The 19,022-nt window shown below is 44.2% G+C and overlaps 1 protein-coding gene across 1 annotated transcript in view; it reads left to right on the forward strand.

Annotated features, from left to right (window-relative positions):
• LRIG1 (leucine rich repeats and immunoglobulin like domains 1) overlaps positions 1 to 19,022 on the forward strand; it is a 137,101-nt gene that overhangs the window by 104,522 nt on the left and 13,557 nt on the right. The window contains exons 8-10 of the mRNA XM_032775758.2: positions 3,829 to 3,972; positions 8,433 to 8,513; positions 17,508 to 17,579. Coding sequence (XP_032631649.1) covers positions 3,829 to 3,972; positions 8,433 to 8,513; positions 17,508 to 17,579 — 297 coding nt within the window. The remainder of the gene's footprint in view (positions 1 to 3,828; positions 3,973 to 8,432; positions 8,514 to 17,507; positions 17,580 to 19,022) is intronic.

The raw sequence follows: 19,022 nt of genomic DNA on the forward strand, positions 1-19,022 counted from the left end.
AAACAAAAATGTATGCGGCCTCGGGGGAGAGATGTCGGCATCTCTGCCATTGCTAATGTTCCGATGAAGGAGAGACATTTGGGATGCTTGCAATATTGACAAGACTAGCAGTCACTCCCTAAATATGCTTAGCTGTCTGGTTAGAAAACACAATATAGATTTGTGTTTAAAAGAAAAATGTGACAAGTTCAGTTTTATTATGGAACTGTAGCTCCTACTTTCGGATCTCATCTTGCTAGGAGATTCATAGATTCCAAGGCCAGAAGGGATCATTGTGATCGTCTAGTCTGACCTCCTGTTATCACAGGCCAGAGAACTGCCCCCAGAATAATTCCTGGAGCAGATCTTCCCAAGCTAAAGATTTTTAGGAGTTCCCCTTTCCATTGAGAAAGATGCTAGATCTCAAATTCAGAAATGTTTTGATGATGAGAGAACAAATATTGTCTGGAGAAAATGTTCATGAACAATTCATCTAATTTTCAGACGTGTCTGAGACTCGCTGCCTTGAGAGGTACTTCTTCCTGCAGCGATACACTTGGCATGTAGCCTGATAACCGCAGGCTAGTTGACATAAAGAGCTGTGTTTGGTATTTCACTAGCTCAGGATGGTGCAAAGAGCTTTCCCAGACTTCAGAGCTGAGGCCCAATGACCTTCTCTGTGAGTCAGCACATGGCCTCACCTGCGTCCTGCTCAAACCTAAAGAATCAAAGAGAAGGAAGTCTTCATTCTCTGGACGTGTCTAGGGAAGTGTAGCTCTAGCTGAGCAGGATTGCCAAATTTGGAGTCACAGAGTGTGTTGATCCTGCACTAAGGAGAATACTGTCGTCAGCCAAGTCACGGTTCTGGAAGGGGATTAAGGAAATGATCAGTGGCCTACTTGGCTGCTGCGGAAAAGGTGCCAGAGCCATTAAGACATGCTCGGTCTGAATGGGATTGGTTCTGAAAGTGAGGGAAACCCTATTTGGTTTAGATTTGTAAGGTGGCCACCTGGACATTAGCACACACCTTTGCAAAATATTACAGGGTTTTGCAGACATAGCTTCAGGCCTTATTGGAAGAGTCTCATTCAGATTTTGTTTGTTATTTTTAAAGCTGTTGATTTTCAGTTACCAGAGAATGTTTTCTGTCTACATTTTGGTAGATTCACCCGAAGCGCATGAGAGGGGTAGACTCTTTCGTGGGAGGGAAGGGGAGTATGATGCCAATAAAAGGGTTTGTGTTTGTCTTCATCTTCTGGTTGGGAGGAAATATAGCCCAAGCATTTGGACTGATATAGAAGATGTCAAAGAAAGGAGGAGGTGTCTTAAATGCTTGATTGTGCCAGCAAATCAGGTACTTGGACATCTTCATAGTGGAATAAACCCCCAATTTCAGACCTAAAATGCTGGTATAAATACACCAAATAAAAACGGGGAGCTAGACTGGGATCTCTTTAAAAAAAAAAACAAAAAAAACCCCAAACAAAAACGAAGTCCGTTATCCACAGTTTGATTTCATGGGAATGAAACGTCAGGGAAAATGTAACTTACTCAAGTGTAGATCAGAAATAGAACTTCTGGCTGTCTAACAGGGTACCAGTTACCCCTTTTGGCTTCCTTATTATCATCACTCTCTCTGCGCCATGCACCCAGCGTGACACCAGCCGAGAAGAGCTATTTACACAGGCCGCTCCAAAATATCATGCTGCAGAAGCAGAATGCTAATAGTTTCTTACAGGTAGAGTGACAGAAATATAGGGCAAGCAGTGCAAACCTGCCTACTTCTTTCACAACCTGGCTAATGTAAAGTATTGAGGAGGAAAATGGGCTGTTTTGTAAACCACCCTGTTCTGTGAACGGGAGGCTGAGACAAGAGCATGCTGAAGACCAGGTGCTGAGCATCTGAAGCTCTCTGGCTGATTGCACCATACCCACAGATATTCTGAAGCTTGCTGCTGTCCATCTTCAAGTGACGTCAGGAAAAACTGGAGGGAAGATGCCTTTACCGATTGTAGCAGAAACCCTTCTGGGTAATATCAAAGGAAACTGTTTTTTTCCCTAGCCAGGTTTAGGATTACTTTCTAGCAGTGGGTTTTTGTGTGTGTGTGTCAGGGGGAGAGTTAAGCCAAATTCTTTAATCACAGGTGAGGACACAATTTTGATCAGCTGCCAGTTCTTCATAACTAACACTACAGCGTCTCTAGAAACTAAAGTATGTTGTCCTGTGCCTTTCTGAAACTCATTAATCTCTGCTGAATTTCTTCCAATGCCTTCCTGCTCACATATTTAAAAGACAGACGGCTCATTTGCCAAGTAAATGACACTTGCTGTGCTTAAGAATATATGTCTGTTTTGACTTAGGTTTTGGCTTGTGCAGTGACTTTCATGTGTGCCCTAGACACATTTTTAAGTGGACTGGTTAAGAAGCAGAGCTATACATGGAGGTTTGGAAAGAGTTGAGAGATTGTTTTCATTGCCTGTATTACAAAGGGCTTCAGTATTTGGCCAGAGCAAAATGGGGGAGATTTTCAAAGATGCCAAAGTGACTTAGGATCACAAGTTCCAGTAACTTCCATTGGGTCTTGAACTCCTGAGTCACCCACCCTGTGGGCCAACTTTCTGGTGCTGCTCAGCTTGGGTTGGTGCCAGACCTTTGCGAGGAGGAAACGTACACCACTTGTGCACCCCCACCCCAATGCTGGGCCTTATTTAATCACCAGGGCAACTTAAAGCACCCCAGAGGCTACTCTGATTTGTACCCAACTGCCAGCAGTCCCAGCCACTCCAGCAAGTAGACCGAGCCCAGGGGAAATCTGACTAAAACCAGCCATGCACTCTGCTCCCTGGGCTACTAAGTGATGGCTTTGCCTGTGCTATACCACCAGGGAATTCCCTCACCAGGACAGTACTTGATTGGCCAGTTGTCACAGCCCCTTTGCAGTAGCAGTGCTGTGGTGTTTGTGGCTATGCTGTAGCATTTTCCTGTAAGGATGGGGCTATTCGTTGCTGGAGATGTTGCTGATTGCTAGCAGCATTCCCCCACTTTTCCTCCAGTTGGCTGGCCCAAGGAGCCTCCTTGACTCTGTTGCACTACCTGCCTGTTAGCTTTTCTTAGTACCAGCTACAAAATGGCATGGGAGCAGTATTAAAGAAAAGCCAGACAGAGCACATGTGATGGGAAAAGGATGGATGAAAGCCCTCCAGTGTTGGTCACTACTATTGGTCTAGAGGATCTCCAGCATGCTTTGCACTCTGGAATAAAGGGCAGAGGGACTGGAGAAGGGCTGTGATGGGTGACCTTTACTTCGCACAAAGGGGAAATATTAAAATGTGCATTGCTACGCATTGAGTTGCTATGTGGTACAATTGCTTTGGCCTGCACTTTTGACACCCGCCACCTAGCCAGGGCCATGCAAAGAATCTGCATCGATTTCAGAATCTTCCTTTCCGAAGGTACCAGCATCTTGCAGCCTCAAAGTGAGGAAGGAAGGGTGATCGTCTCTACTCTCACCTCTTTGAGTCCAGCTGCGAGGAGAGATTGGGCCCAACTGGGGTTGATGCTGATGGCTATGTGTCATAGAATCATAACCAGAGATTGACTTACACTTAGCACTACCTCATCTGCCCTTCATTGTTATGCTCCAGGTCATCTCCTCTCCCCTTGGTGATATTTGCAAACTGCTCCTCTAGTTTTCACCTAACTAACCTGTTCTGCCTCCCTGCGGTAACTGTGTTTTTATAGGAGCTGCAGATGAGGCAAAGATGTGTCTAGAGACAACATGGATATTGCAGAGTGTCTCAGGCAATGCCGGGTAGAGTGATTGGATTTCTCTTTGGTTTTCTCTTTAGAATATTGTCCTATAACAACCTAACCAGACTGGATGAGGGGAGCTTGGCAGACCTGGGAGGACTGCATATACTGCGACTGAGCCACAATTCCATCAGCCATATTTCAGAGGGAGCTTTCAAAGGACTCAAAAACCTGCGTGTTCTGTAAGTTACCACACACACACACACACACACACACACACACACACACACACACACACACACACACACACACACACACACACACACACACACACACTGCACTTTCATTTGGATGCAGCATTCTTCCTTATGTTACAGTTTTAAATTCTCCTAAGTGTTCCTATGCGCTGTTAAACAGCTGTTTTGTTTCACCCCAGAAGTGGCCGTATTTCAGTGTTGAGGAAGGAAGGGATCCCTATGTATCCTTTATCGTCAGTGCCTGGACTACTGAATGTTTGTATCAGATCCTAGCCTGATAGGAGCTTTAAAAGTGCAGAGTAAAATTATTAGTTTTCAGAATTAGTTGATAGCTCTGCACTTGGATAAGATAAATTTCTTTGCTGGTCAGGGGGCAAAATTTTTCATGAGTGGCCTATTTTAGATTCATTAAATGTTTTTGTTGTTCCCTTTTCAGATTTAGGCCTGGCAGAGCTCTAACGGCAGCATTTTGTATACTGTCCTTTGAGTTCGATGGGGGTGTGCATCTGGTTCAGTGTTAGTTGAAGCACCTCATGAAAGGACTGAATCTTAAGAAACCAGTTTAGGTTCCACTTTAAATCCAGTACACATGAAGAAGAATCTTTCTATCACCCAAGTGTTTTTACATGCTTTTCTTTCCCCCTCTTATTAAGCAATACATGTAATATAAAAATCTATCCTAAAATAATACCGAAAGCCTGACTGGCTGGCAAAACCAATGAGATTGAGTCAGGGCTAGAGAGATGACGACTTGCTGACATGGAGGAGAATTGTACACAAAGCTGCACTCAGCCTTGGGCACAGACAATAAGACTGACAAGACAATGGATGCTGCAAGTGACATGCTTACTAGTCAGCATGAGATGGAGAAGAATTGGCTGATTAGCCAATTTGATGGTGGCCGCCTGCATTTCTTATGAGTCCCAGTCCCATTAAAGTCACTGGGAATCTTCCCTTTGACTTCCGTGGGAGCAGACTCAGGCCCGATGTTGTGGGGAAAAGGGGGCCCCTTTTTGGTGGTGAAACTTTGTGTTGATTTGACTCCTTATTTGTAACACAAGTGGAAAAAAAAATCAACTGCCATGTTATAAAGTGAGAGCTTCAAAGTGCCCTGGCATAGCATGGGAAATGATCCTTCAGGTCATTGTTCTGGCCTGTTTTGCTGGTGACGTATGTTTCAGGGAGTATTCCTGCAAGTTGAGCAGACAAGGGCAGAGCAAAGTATACGGCATTGAACAATGTGGCATTGGAAAAGAGCAGTCTGGCCCTGATCCTCAAGTTGGTGTAAATGGATTCCCCATCCTAGTTTCCTGGATTTTAAGGCCAGTAGGGACCATTAGACCCTCTAGTTTGATCTCCCACGTGATACGAGCCATGGAATGTCGCCGCTGTCCAGTAACTTGTGTAGGACTGGAAAGGCAGCTAGTCTTGAGAGGAAGAACCCACCACTTCCCTGGACAGCTTGTTCCAGTGTCTTCAGGGCAGATCCTTCCATTTGCACCAGCCGAGGATTTGGCTTGCACAGTTCTTTCATCTCAGCTGCCATGAAATCCCTGGGACAGGTATAACAGCTCAGCCTTCAAGGCGAGTTGTGTTCATTGGATTTTTATTCTGGTTTTTAAAAAGAAATACAGCGTGGTTCTTTTATTCCCCTTCACTGAGCCTCATTATGCTTCAATTAATGAAAAGGAAGTCAGAACAGAAGAGCTTTCCCTTCCCTGCTTACTGTACTGGACACATCTTATTTATTCTTTTATTGAGTTTCACACGGGAGGAAGTGACTGAAAAGTGATTCCTTTTTTTTTTCTTGTTTTTTAAAGCCAAAGCCTTTCAACCACTGGCATTCAGAGAAGGCCTTCTCCCAGGCAGCTGTCAGTGCAGGGACTAAAGGCTTCCCAAAGAACAAACAGGGGAGCGGGAATGGGTAGATCTGTGCCCTTTGCAGCAAATGCGGAGCCTCTTTTGTGTCCAGTGCAAGGGGAGAGTGAGCTCTGATTGAATAAAGAGGAAGGCTGTTGGGTCCTGCACCTGGTGAAAAAGACCCGAGCATGCTTTAATTATGGCCTATTGTTGACGAGCCTTTGGTGGGTGTGAAACTGCTGAAATGTGGAGCTATTCAAACAGAGGTCAGGCCTGGGGACCTCACAGCATAATGATTAACAAGGCAGCAAGCATTCAGGCTCAGCCAGCCAGAAACAATAGGAAATTGGCAACAGGGGCTGGGAGAGAAGAGGAGTTGAATACAAAGAGAGCCAGGCCAGAATACCCACGCTCTCTATTTTTTTGTCCATTTGAAAAAAACCCACCACATTTCCCTCTCCCCCCCACCCACAACACTAAGCCTTTCAGCTTCCTTTAGGAGAACAAGCCTAGTGACAAGCCAGGCTATTTTCTTTTCACTTTTTAAAAAAACACCCTATGACACTCACTCAATAAAAGTATGTGCCAGAGATCTCAAACATTCTCAACACCTCCCTCCTGTCTCCTCTCATACTGTGAAGAGGCCAGAAGGCTAGTGGTCCAAAGTACTGTGGCAGGGCTGGATGGGGGTGGAATTGGCCTCAGGACAAATCACCAGGAATAGAGGGTTTATTCATGTGTCCCAGAAAAGAGAACCTAAGTTGCAGGCAGGCAGATTAGTTGATATACAGTGTGAAACTGGCAGAAATTAAAACACGTGACCCCTAAGACTTGAAACGTTTACAATCCAATTTATGGAACCCTGTCCTCCCAACATCCTGCAATGCACTATGGTGAGTCTCCCAGGCCCTGCATCTCTTCTCTGTTCTCACTTTTCTCTCCCCGACTGCCACTGGAGCATTGTTTGCGCCCACGCCCTACTGCATTGTTATTCTGCCATCCGCTTGGCATGGGTCTATCCACAGATCATACTGACAGCCACTATAATGCTGCCTGGGCTTGTGTCATGCCGAGACATGGGACTCGGGTCTGATAATGACGCCTGCTGAGAAATGGGCATTGTGTCCATGAGCCATTTCTTTTCACAGCCTTCGTTCATGTTGAAAAGCCCAAGAAATCATTGCTAGCAACAAGACTGCAATTAATTTGGGTACCTGTGGCAAAAAATCAGTCCTGGCCTGGCTGAAGAAGTCTTGGTACCGAGCAATGTGCACTTCATGGTATTTGTCTGTTCTCATATCATGTTTTAATGTGTAATGCACAAATTAAAAGAAAGAGAAACCCCATTGAAATGCTTGCTGTTCTAATAATCTTTTAAGGTGCAAAGAAAATAATGGATTTGTGGGGGACGGCCCGGGGGGGGCGCCTCAGGGTGAAGGCAGGGGCGGGAACTGCCGCAGGGCTGAGGTGCGGCCGCAAGGTGGAAGTTTCACCNGGTCATACTCGGGGGGTGAGGAGGGGAGATTGTTTTGTAGGGTTTTTGCCTTCCCTGTTAAAAGGCTTAAAAAGTGTGTTTTGTTTTCATTTTATTTTTAAAATGAATATTAGAAATTCTAAAGTTCTGTCTGCTGAAAGGCACTTTCTTGCCTGGAGAGTCTTTAAAAATCTTTGATGGTTTCTGGTTTGCTTGTTTTTATTAAGATCCATGCAACTCCAGTAACTAATGAGCATTTTGAAAATTAAACTGGAAAAAGGCCCTCTTTATTCAAGAATGAGAATGACATGGGGAGTTACAACCATATAATTATGCCAGTATAGTTATGCTGCTAAATTTCTCTGTATAGACAAGACCTTAGACTGTGGAAGTCTTCATTGCCACAGGAAGTCGTTGAGGCCAAAAATTTAACAGGATTCAAAAAGGGACTGAACATTTATGTGAATGACAAGAAAATCCAGAGTTACCACACTAATTATAACAAAGTTCTGGAAAGTCTGTTAAGCCTCCTGTTTCATGGCTTAAGCTCGTATTGCTGACTATTAGACATCAGGATGAGATGAGACCTAACTTGGAGCACAGATTATCCCACATCTGTGTACTGTGCATTCTTACACCTTCCTCCAAAGGATTTGGTATTAGCCACTGTTTAAAACAATACAGCTACACCTTGCATGTGACAAGTCTTATGATCCCTGTTTTTGTTGTTTTAAAAGGCGAAACAAGCTTCTCTTTGTTTGAGGGGAACTTTTCCCCTCCAGGACTTCTTCATATAGCACAAAGAATTAGAAAAGAGCATAAACCCAGATTTTAAAAATCCACTGCAGGTCACCTTTAAAGTGGCAAAGGGGATCAGATTGGAAAGCATCATTACTTTCTTTAGTGCAAGAAAAGTCATATAAAAGTAGTTGGCTCTGCTCAGACAAAGTCTGCTTCGCGTTAGTGCCAGGCTTACTGAGCACAGAGATGTACAGCAAGGACAGAATGGGAAGCTCTTTGTAAGCTGTTCCCAAACTTTTTCCTTTAGTTGTTTAATGGCAAGCCCAGGACTGAGAAATTGATTGTGAGCTTTCTTTTGTCTTCTCCCCAGGGACCTGGACCATAACGAGATTTCAGGCACAATAGAAGACACCAATGGGGCTTTTACAGGCCTTGAAAACCTAAGCAAGCTGTGAGTAGCCCAGCTTTAGAAGTTCTGTTGAGCTCCTTATGTGAAGGGGGTGAGGGAGGATGGGGAGGGTTTTTTATACAGACTTTGGGAACAGGGAAAAATCTGAAGAAAGAGTGAGACATGACAGTGCCTAGATTCACTAAATGGGAGTAAACGCTATTCCTAGGAGTATATGTTTTTGTTGCATAGAACCCCATGCTGTTAGAACAGTTGAATGTTCACTCATTTAATGGTGGTAGAAACAAGCTCATGGATTTGTTCTCTGCCAGATTTAGCACACTTCAGTTGCACTGTGTCCACAAAACTCAAGGGAAAAAGCTTCCTTTCACAAAATCACTGAGTGATGCTCAGCCTCTAATCAAAAGGCAACAATAAACGAGAGAAAATCTCAGGGTTAGGCTTAATACATCTTACACTTCAGAGTCTAAGTAAATTGGACAAACATCTGTTAAAGATTTTGCTGCTGTTCCCCCCCGCCCCCGCAGTACATGACCCACCAGTTTCATTAGTGATGCAGTCTTTGTGCAGTTTTATTTACGAGTGATCTTGTGATTACTTTTAGAGCTCATGTGCGTGGTAATGATATGCATCTGTATTGGGCCAGAACTGTCAAAGGGATAAAAAGAAAACTGATTCTGTTTGAGAGGAATGTGCAAGAAAATATCTATTGCAGATATTTGTAGATGGCTCGAGCTTTGCAGGTATTCAGCCCACTGTTGATTTCTGAATTGCTTGTTAGATTGTTCCTTTCTTCTTCTGGAGGGATTGCATGGAGAAGGATATTTGAAATCAGCTGTCTATAATCAGTCCCGTCGGGCAAGTTCCTGATAGTTTGTGACTAATTGGGAGTCTCTTTTAATTGTTATTTCTTGCCTCAGTTTGAGTTTTCACCGCCTTCATCACTGTCTCTGATGCTGACATGCCAGGGGTGCACTGTATGATGGTAGGTGGCTGGTATGAATCTCAGCAGGTGGTGCATTATCACTCTATCAGAGCTGTTTCGGAGAGAGGCTTCAGTGGAGTGGTTGGGACCTAAGTTGGGGTTGGAGAAGAGGGACTTGCCATCGTAGTTGTAGAAGGAATTTGATCAATTTAAAGGAGAAGGGGAGCCGAGGTTGTTGGAGATGCAGGTGGGCGAGGATGGGGAAAGACCAGAGTGTAGAATGAACCAGATGGTGAGGGAGAGGTTGAGAACAGGGAATGCGGGAGATAAGGAGGTGGGTGAATCCTGGTTGGAGATGAGGTGGGCAGGCAGGAAATTCAGTCCCTGGAGAAAGCAGGGGGGGGAGGTGCCAGTGGTGGGTGAGGGAACTTCTTGGCTGGCCTTGTTGACAGTTGCCTTTTATCGGAAGAAGCTGGTGATGTCCTATATGTGGTGGGAGTCACGTGGGGGCAGTGGGAAAGTTCAAGGAGGGAGTCAAAGGGCGTATTTTAGCGGATGGGATTGTGGGCAAGGGAGCAGATGAGTGGGAAGGCTGCACGCTTGGTAGGGAAGATAGAAAAGTAGGAATAGAGAAGAGCCCTGTAGCGGAGGAAGTCTTCATGGTCGGTGGGCTTCCTTCAGAGGCATTGGCACAGGAGCTGGAGTAGAGCAGCAGCTGCTCGGGATGCGGGTGTCAGGGTTAGGGGATAAGAAAGGTTAAGGCCTGAAAAGGAGCCAAAGGAATCAGAGTGGAAGAAGGGAGGGGTGTGGAGGGAATCACAGCCGAGGGACTGTGGCAGAGAAGTCATGTGAATGTTGCTGGAGTGGGGGTTACATGTGGGTGAAGGAATGGACAGGTTATTGGGTCTCTGCTTAGATTATCCATTTTGCTTTAAAATGTAGTGTAAAATGTAAAGGAAACCATGCTCATAATGTGCAGATAACCTTTCTGGAGGCACTTGGTCACATTTGGGACCTTTCAACTCAAAAGGGCCAAATTTCGTTCATCATCACTCAAGTCGGGAGTTTGAAGTTTGTCTCGTGCTTCAATTAAGTGTCATTCCTACTCCCAACCTTTTTTTTTTTAAAAAAAAAAAAATACAAGTCTGCGTGGTAAGTGTTGAACTGTCTGGTATAGCCCCTCTGCCCCTCACCCTCCTTTAACCCATCAATGGGCTTTAAACGCGTTAGCATACAAAAAATAAATGGCACTTCAGAGGAAACCTTCCAATGAATTAATAATCACAGCTCTGTGGAGATTGGCTTAAAAGCTGCTCCCCTTTGATCTGGCATGGATTAGTCTCTGAAAGGTTTTAGCCATGAGTGTGTTGTTCAGCATAATGAAGGTGTTAAATTGGGAGGGAGGGAGGCAAGTCACTGTCGCCTTCCCTGAATTATAGATGAAGCTCCCCAGAATGGAGAAGGCAGGGCTAAATGAAAACATTGCCTCAGAAAATGGAGCCGAGAACCACTGAAGCATCAAAAGCATCAGTGGAGTCGCTGGGGAGCCACCCGTTCCCTAATTATTCAAGCTGCTAAATTTAACCGTTTTTTGATGGCTCACTCACTTAAAGACCTTTGTGCAGATGCAAAGCTGGCAAAGTTGGAAAATGCCACTTTCTAATGAACTGCTTGTGCAGGGTGTCGTTATACTACTTTAATTGCAGTGTGGAGGTACTGTTGCCAACTCGCTTGACAGTGGGAGAGCATTTCTTCACTCGCATCAAGCTGGCTGATTGCAGGGCTGCATGCCACAGTGCTCCCATTCGAAAATACCAGACCCCTTTGAAGAGGGTCATTGGGTTTATAATCATTTCATAATCAGAAAAGTGGTTATCTAGGGTCTGTAAGGAAATAGGAATACGTATTTGAATGAGAGTTTGCAGGAGTGTACATCAGCTTCTTATTACAACTTTTTCTGTGTATTTCTCATGTACATGGCTATGCAGAATAGTTGCATCCAGTTAGATGCACATGCAATAGTTTCATTTAAGCAGCACACACACACATATACACTATATATGTAAAGGTAGGTAAAAATCTCCACTTCTGATTTTTAAGGACCAAGATTCACTGTAAATGGTGAGCAGGATTCTCCAAAATGACCTAACTAAGGGGTCAACCTTATTTTGAACACTAACATCTAAATTCTGATGGATTGTTCCTAATCCAAGGAGCTCAATAAAGATTACAAAATATTTTCACCAAATAGGAACTTCTGCAAAGTGGCTTGCAAATGAGTATGCCTTTTATCAGCCACTAGGGACAGCTTATGGCAGCTTTTATTCTTCTAATTAAAAAAAAAAAAAAGACAATCTAGGGAATGGCCTCAAACTCTCTGAAGATGCAACTATGGTTTTATGCCAAACCAATTTTGACTATAAAGGGTGTGTGTGTGTGTGTGTGTGTGTGTGTGTTTGTTTCCCTGTGGAAGATGGGAAATAACTTTGCCAGAAACTTAAGGTTTGGTTGTACGTGTTGTACAGAGAAAGACTAAGAACAGTAATTGGTTTTCCATTGAACGTGTGACACAGAAATTTACCATGAAAACTGGATGGCAATAGCCAACTCTTGCTGGCATGCCTGTAGTAGAAAAGAATTGTGGGATATCTCACACGGGAGGAGACAAGATTACCCATTGTTGGGGCCCTGGAACGGGGAAAGCGTGAGCTAGTGAGCTGAGGAGGTGTGTGGTTTGGAGGGTAATATAGTTTTGGCTAGTTGTGTGCAGTTTTTCCTTTTTAAATCATTGTTGTAAACTATAATTAGCTGCATTTGCTCTGTAAGGATGATAGTCATAGACTTTAAGGCCTGAAAGAACCATTCTGATCATTCAGTCTGACCTTCTGCACATCTTAGACCACAGAACCTCACCCACCAACTCCTTTAAAGACCCCTAACCTCTGGCTGAGCTACTGAAGGCTTCAAATCATGATTTAAAGACTTCAGGTTACAAAGAGACTCCACCGTTTACTCTAGTTCAAACCAGCAAGTGATCCGTGCCCCTGAAAAGGCAAACCCCTCCTCCCCTCCCCCGGTCTGTGTCAATCTGACCCAGGGAGAAATTCCTTCCTGACCCCAAATATGATGATCAGTTAAACCCTGAGCATGTTGGCAAGACCCAACAGCCAAACACCAGGGAATCCCCATCGAGTGTTCTGTCACTGGTCGCTGAAGATAGCAGTCATAAATCAAGTTGGCTACATGCCATTGAAGGCAATCTCATCATACCATCCCCTCCATAAACTTATCAAACTCAGTTTTGAAGCCAGTTAGATTTTTTGTCCCCACTGCTCCCCTTGGAAGGCTGTTCCATAACTTCATTCCTCTGATGGTTAGAAACTTCCTCTAATTTCGAGCCTAAACTAGTTGATGGCCAGTTAATATCCGTTTGTTCTTATGCCAGCTTTGGCCCTTAACTTAAATAACTCCTCTCCCTCCCTGCTATTTATCCCTCTGAAGTATAGAGAGCAATCATATCTCCCCTCAGCTTTCATTTGATTAGGCTAAACAAGCCAGGCCCCTTAAGTCTCCTCTTGTAAAAGTAGGTTCTCCATTCCACTGATCATTCTGGTAGCCCTTCTCTGCACCTGTTCCAGTTTGAATTAATTTCTCTTAAGCAAGGGAGACCAGAACTGACACAGTATTCCTGATGAGGTCTCACCAGTGCCTTGTATAATGGTAGTAATACTTTCCTATCCCTATTGGAAACACCTCCCCTGAGGCATCCTGGGATTGCATTAACCTTTTCATGGTCGCATCACATTAGTGGCTCATAGTCATTCTGTGATCAAACAACAAACACAGGTCTTTTTTCTCCTCTGTCACTTCTAACTGAAATGTCCTCAATTTATTTACCCAAAATTCTTGTTGTTCGTTCCTAAGTGCATGACCTTACACTTTGAACTATTAAATTTCATCCCATTTCTATTACTCTAGTTTTCAAGGTCATCCAAATCTTGTATGGTATTCCAATCCTCCTTTGTATTGGCAACACCACCCAACTTTGTGTCATCTGCAGATTTTATTAGCACACTCCCACTTTTTGTGCCAGGGTCTGTGATGAAAATGTTAAATAAGATTGGTCCCAAGACTGATCCTTCAGGAACTCCACTAGTAACCTCCTTCCAGCCTGACAGTTCACCTTTCATTATGACTCGTTGTAGTCTCCCCTTTAACCAGTTCTTTATCCATCTTTTCACTCTCCTATTAATCCCCATCTTCTCCAATTTAATTAATAATTTCTCATGTGGAACTGTATCCAAGGCCTTGCTGCCAGTTCCTTTTATCGGGAAAATCAGTTATCTTCTCAAAGGCGGAGATCAAATTGGTCTGGCATAATCTACCTTCTGTAAAACCACGTTGTATTTTATCCCAATTACCATTTACCTCTATTTCCTTATCTACTTTCTCTACAAAATTTGTTCCAAGACCTTGCATGCAACTGAGGTAAAATGAACGGGCCTGTAGCTTATGGGATCATTTTTTTTCTTTTCTTCAAAATAGGTAATATATTAGCAATTCTCCAGTCATCGGATATGGCCTCAGAGTTTACAGATTCATTAAAAATACTTGCTTTTGGGCTTGCAATTTCATGTGCCAGTTCCTTTAATATTCTTGGATGGAGATTATCTGGGGCCCCCAGTTTGGTTTTATTAAACTATTTGAATTCTGTCTGGGATGCGGTCATTTCTACTTCCACATCCTTGTTCCCATTAGTCAACCTGCCACTACCCTAAAGCTTCTCATTACCCGTGTTAAAAATTTAGGCAAAGTACTCGGTTATGTGTTGGGCCGTGACCAGATTATCTTTAATTATCTTTAATCTCTGCTGTTCTCACTTTCAGCCTTCTGTGAGTTACCCTTGATCCTCCTGGGGCTCTGATCCCTTTCAAAACTCAACCACAGTTTCTACCTGCATCTCCAAACCTGGATCTTCTCTTCCATCAGATGTATCAGGCAGCACCTCATACAAAGAAGCACCTTTCAGGTGCCTGCTCCAGAATAATGTATATCCTTCAGCTTCCACATCTAATCATCTTCCTTGGGTCACTACCACTGCTGCTTCTGTAGCTGTTGTAGCTCCTCCCCCTCCCCCAAATTGCCATTCAAAGTCCCTGTTTTCAGCTCTGTTTGCTGCTCCTGTGCTGCTGGCTCGCCCCTTGGCTGCCTTCATAGCCCTGCTGACTAGGGAAGACTCCACTGGGATCAGCAGCTCTGCATCTCTCACAGCACGCTGCCCCCTACTAGCCTCTGCAAACTGAGAACAGAGAAAACAAACCAACAAGCAAAAGCAAATCAGTACTCTCAAGAACTCACTCACTGGCCCTGGAACAGGGGGCTTGCCTCTGTCCTCCAACAGATTTCCACTCAAATTTACTGTGTCCATGATTCATGGTTCCAGGGGCCACAGACCTCTGTGTATGGGTACAGAAAGGGTCATGACCTGCACGCCAGTCCAGGGGTTGGAGTGTTGGCTGCGCCATTCCCTGCCTACCATTACAGTGGTGGATTCTGTATCCTCAAGCCATGCACGGTTCTATACCCAGGCTGTTGCAAGACCTGCAAATTTCACTCCAAGTAATTGCATCACTGCAGTTTATTCCGTCTCCTTGCTTAATCACCCAGCCAGTGCAGTGAGCTCTAATTTTTGCAGATTTTCAGTGTGCCATCAGTTTTGTACAGTGTTATCTGCTAAATGGTCTGGGGTCTCCAGGGTGCTATTTACACAACTTGATGGGATTTCTTCAGAACTACCCAAACATGTTTTGAAGATTGTTTTCTGGAACTCCTGGTGCCAACTCCTGCAAATTACCTGAGTTTGATAGACTTTTCAACTGACCAATCAATAATCAGCTGGATTGGATGCAGTTGAGAACCAAACTGTAATAAAAGGTGTATCTGAAAGATGTACCTTGCATAGCAAGAGCTTGGAAGAAACCATCTAAATATTGACCTTTACTGATGTTTATTAAAGGCCTTCAGTTTTTTAGGTGAACCCTTCTACTGATTTCAGAGGGGTAGCCGTGTTAGTCTGTATCAGCAAAAACAACAAGGAGTCCTTGGGGCACCTTAGTGACTAACAGATTTATTTGGGCATCAGCTTTCATGCGCTAAAACCCACTTCATCGGATGCATGGAGTGAAAAATAGATTAAGCAGTATATATTACAGCACATGAAACGATGGGAGTTGCTTTGCCAAGTAGGGGGTCAGTGCTAACGAGGCCAATTCAATTAAGGTGGAAGTGGCCTATTCTCAACAGCTGACAAGTGTGAGTATCAGCAGAGGAAAAATTACCTTTTGTAGTGACCCATCCATTCCCAGTCTTTATTCAGGCCTAATTTGATGGTGTCCAGTTTGCAAATTAGTTCCAGTTCTGCAGTTTCTCATTGAAGTCTGTTCTTGGAGTTTTTTTGTTGAAGAATTGCCACTTTTAAGTCTGTTATTGAGTGTCCAGGGAGATCGAAGTGCTCTCCTCCTGGTTTTTGAATGTTACAGTTCTTGATGTCTGATTTGTGTCCATTTATTCTTTTGCATAGAGACTGGTTTGGCCAATGTACATGGCAGAGGGGCATTGCTGGCACATGATGGAAGAATTGATATCACATTGATAGATCTGCAGGTGAACGAGCCCCTAATGGTGTGGCTGACGTGGTTAGGTTCTGTGATGGTGTCCCTTGAATAGATATGCAGACAGAGTTGGCAATTAGGTTTGTTGTAGGGATTGGTTCCTGGGTTAGTGTTTTTGTTGTGTGGTGTGTACTTGCTGGTGAGTATTTGCTTCGGGTTGGAGAGCTGTCTGTAAGTGAGGACTGGCCTATCTCCCAAGGTCTGTGAGAATGAGGGATCATCCTTCAGGATAGGTTGTAGATCCTAGATGATGCACGGGAGAGGTTTTAGTTGAGGGCTTTGGGTGATGCCTGGTGGCGTTCTGTTACTTTCTTTGTTGGGCCTGTCCTGTAGTAGGTGACTACTGGGTAGCCTTAAGATTCTGTCAGTCTGTTTCTTCACTTCACCAGGTAAGTACTGTAGTTTTAAAAACACTTGATAGAGATCCTGTAGGTGGTTGTCTCTGTCTGAGGGATTGGAACAAATGCGGTTGTATTTTAGGGCTTGGCTGTAGACAGTAGATCGTGTATGTGGTCTGGGTGAAAGCTAGAGGCACGTAGGTAAGTGTAGCGGTCAGTAAGTTTCCGGTATAGGGTGGTGGTTATGTGACTATTGCTTATTTGCACTGTAGTGTCCAGGAAGTGAATTACTTGTGTGGACTGGTCTAGGCTGAGGTTGATGGTGGGTTGGAAATTATTGAAATCCTACTGATAATTGCCAATTGTGAATATTTATAGAAAATTGGTACTTTGCAAATATCAGATGGTGCTGTGAGCATCATGATTTGTGTTCTTTGCAGAACACTGACAATTATCTCCTGCTTATTAGCACTGAATGCTGATCCACAGGAATGCTGATCATTCATGGAAGTTTGAAAACATATTCATTGTCCTTTGGGACAGGGTTCACTAAGTGATGTTTTGTTCAGGACTCTGTTGTATTAGGCATTACCTGTATTACAAACATGCATAAAGAGACCTGCCCCCTTTAAAGATCTTGCAGCTCCTGTATGTGCTGAAGTTCAACTTGTCCTACACAACAAACAGCAGTGAATAAATGATTCCTTTTCTGCTAAAGGTCAGAAGTGGAAAGTGTTGCACCGATAGTCCAATACCTTGTTAAATTGGCACTGCACTTAATTCTGTCCACAACCAGCCATTGCAGAATACAAGAGACCTTCTGTTACTCAACAAACCAATTTCCAAGTACCATCGCAAACCTACCTCTTGATGTGATAGGGCACATTCTGTTTCATACTGTCATCACTATTAAATTGTAATACAGATAAAAGTATTTCATTTCAGGAGGGGAAGATGCGCACGCTTCAGCCCTTAATCTCTGTGCAGTTCAGATTTCCAGTGCCTTACACTAGACACTTTATCAGATACAGTCACGCTAATTGTGTTCTTTCTTTTGCCTTTTCTTTCTGTTTATCTGGCACTGGATGTTTGGAAACTGCAGAACTCTGTTTGGAAACAAGATCAAGTCAGTGGCCAAGAAAGCGTTCTCAGGCCTGGAGGCTTTGGAGCACCTGTGAGTAACCCACCATCCTTTGCCGTTTGGAACGGGGCCTGCCAAAAATGGCTGAGGAGGTCTGCTAGCAATTTAATAGCGTCTTTGTAAACTGAGAAGCCGGTCCATTTGTAGGGGCCAGCTGCTTCCTTCTCATTACAAGTCAGCTTCAACTTTGGCCTTTCTTTGTGCCAGGAACAAAGTTACAGAACATATGGCAAATTTGCATGCCCTTAATTTTTTGATTTGTGTTGGGATAAATATCTCCTTGACTCATAATACGGTTACTCTGCAGGCTGTTTGCAGCGAAATCATGTTTCAGACCTGGCTGTCGCTCCCCCACTCAGCATTCCTCCAAACTCCGTGACGAGACATGTTGAAAATGACGAGCTTCTGATACAGAAACAAAACCTCTCATTCAGCATAACCACTTTTTGAGCTGTTTGCAGGAAACCAATTTGGCTATAGCTAAGCAGTTCTTCCCATCTCCTCCCAGGGCCGATGCCTCTAGCAGTGATTCATTAGTTTCCTCTTACGAATTCAGCCAGGTTTAAATATTTTGTTGCTCTGTGTGATTTATTGGATGCTGATCGTGTTGATTCTTAGGGCACTGGCACCAAAACAAACAGTGAGGAGAAAGTGTGTTTTGGAGGGGTCAGTAATGGCTGTGGTTGCAGTTGTACTGAGGCCTGGTCTACACTACGCGTTTAAATCGATTTAAAGAGCGTTAAATCGATTTAACGCTGTACCCGTCCACACTACAACGCCCTTTATATCGATATAAAGGGCTCTTTAAATCGATTTCTGTACTCCGCATGCCGAGGCCTAAACGATCGATATTCTGAAGCGTGCAACAATGTGGTAGCTCTCCATTAGCTATCCAAAGTTCCCGCAGTCTCCCCCCAAACCTGGAATTCTGGTTGAATCATTAGTGTCAGCGGTGTTCTGAGTAAATTCCGTCGTCACTCCATTCCCCGGAAAAAATCAGCTACAATCCTTTTGCGCCGTTTTTCCCATGAGTTGCCCGGCAGACGCCATAGACGGCAACCAATGAGCCCGTCAGCTTTGTATTTTTCCCGCACCATAATGTGTGTACCTGGAATGCCACAGCGAGAGAGGAGGCGATACTCACCTGCTACGCTAGCACAGCACGCATTCACTTTGCTTTTGCAAATGATAGAAGAGGTTATCCGTCATTCTGTACCGCACTGCCCAGACAGGATGACTGGCACGGTATCCTCCCCTCGGTATCGTCTCTGCAATCATGACTTGAGTGCCTATGGTTGTAATCGTCCGTTGGGGCGCAAACGCAAGCAAATTGGGATGACTCACTGAGGAACTTTGAGCAATCCCCTGTTCCCTTACGGTTCTAAAAATAAGTCCAGTCCGCCTAGAGGGCCAGTGTTAGAGACCAGTGTATCGAGCACAGCGCTCCACCGTGTCAATATGGTCACAGGGGGTGCC

This window comes from Chelonoidis abingdonii, chromosome 17 (genome assembly GCF_003597395.2).
Source record: "Chelonoidis abingdonii isolate Lonesome George chromosome 17, CheloAbing_2.0, whole genome shotgun sequence".
In the NCBI taxonomy this organism is placed as follows: Eukaryota; Metazoa; Chordata; order Testudines; family Testudinidae; genus Chelonoidis; species Chelonoidis abingdonii.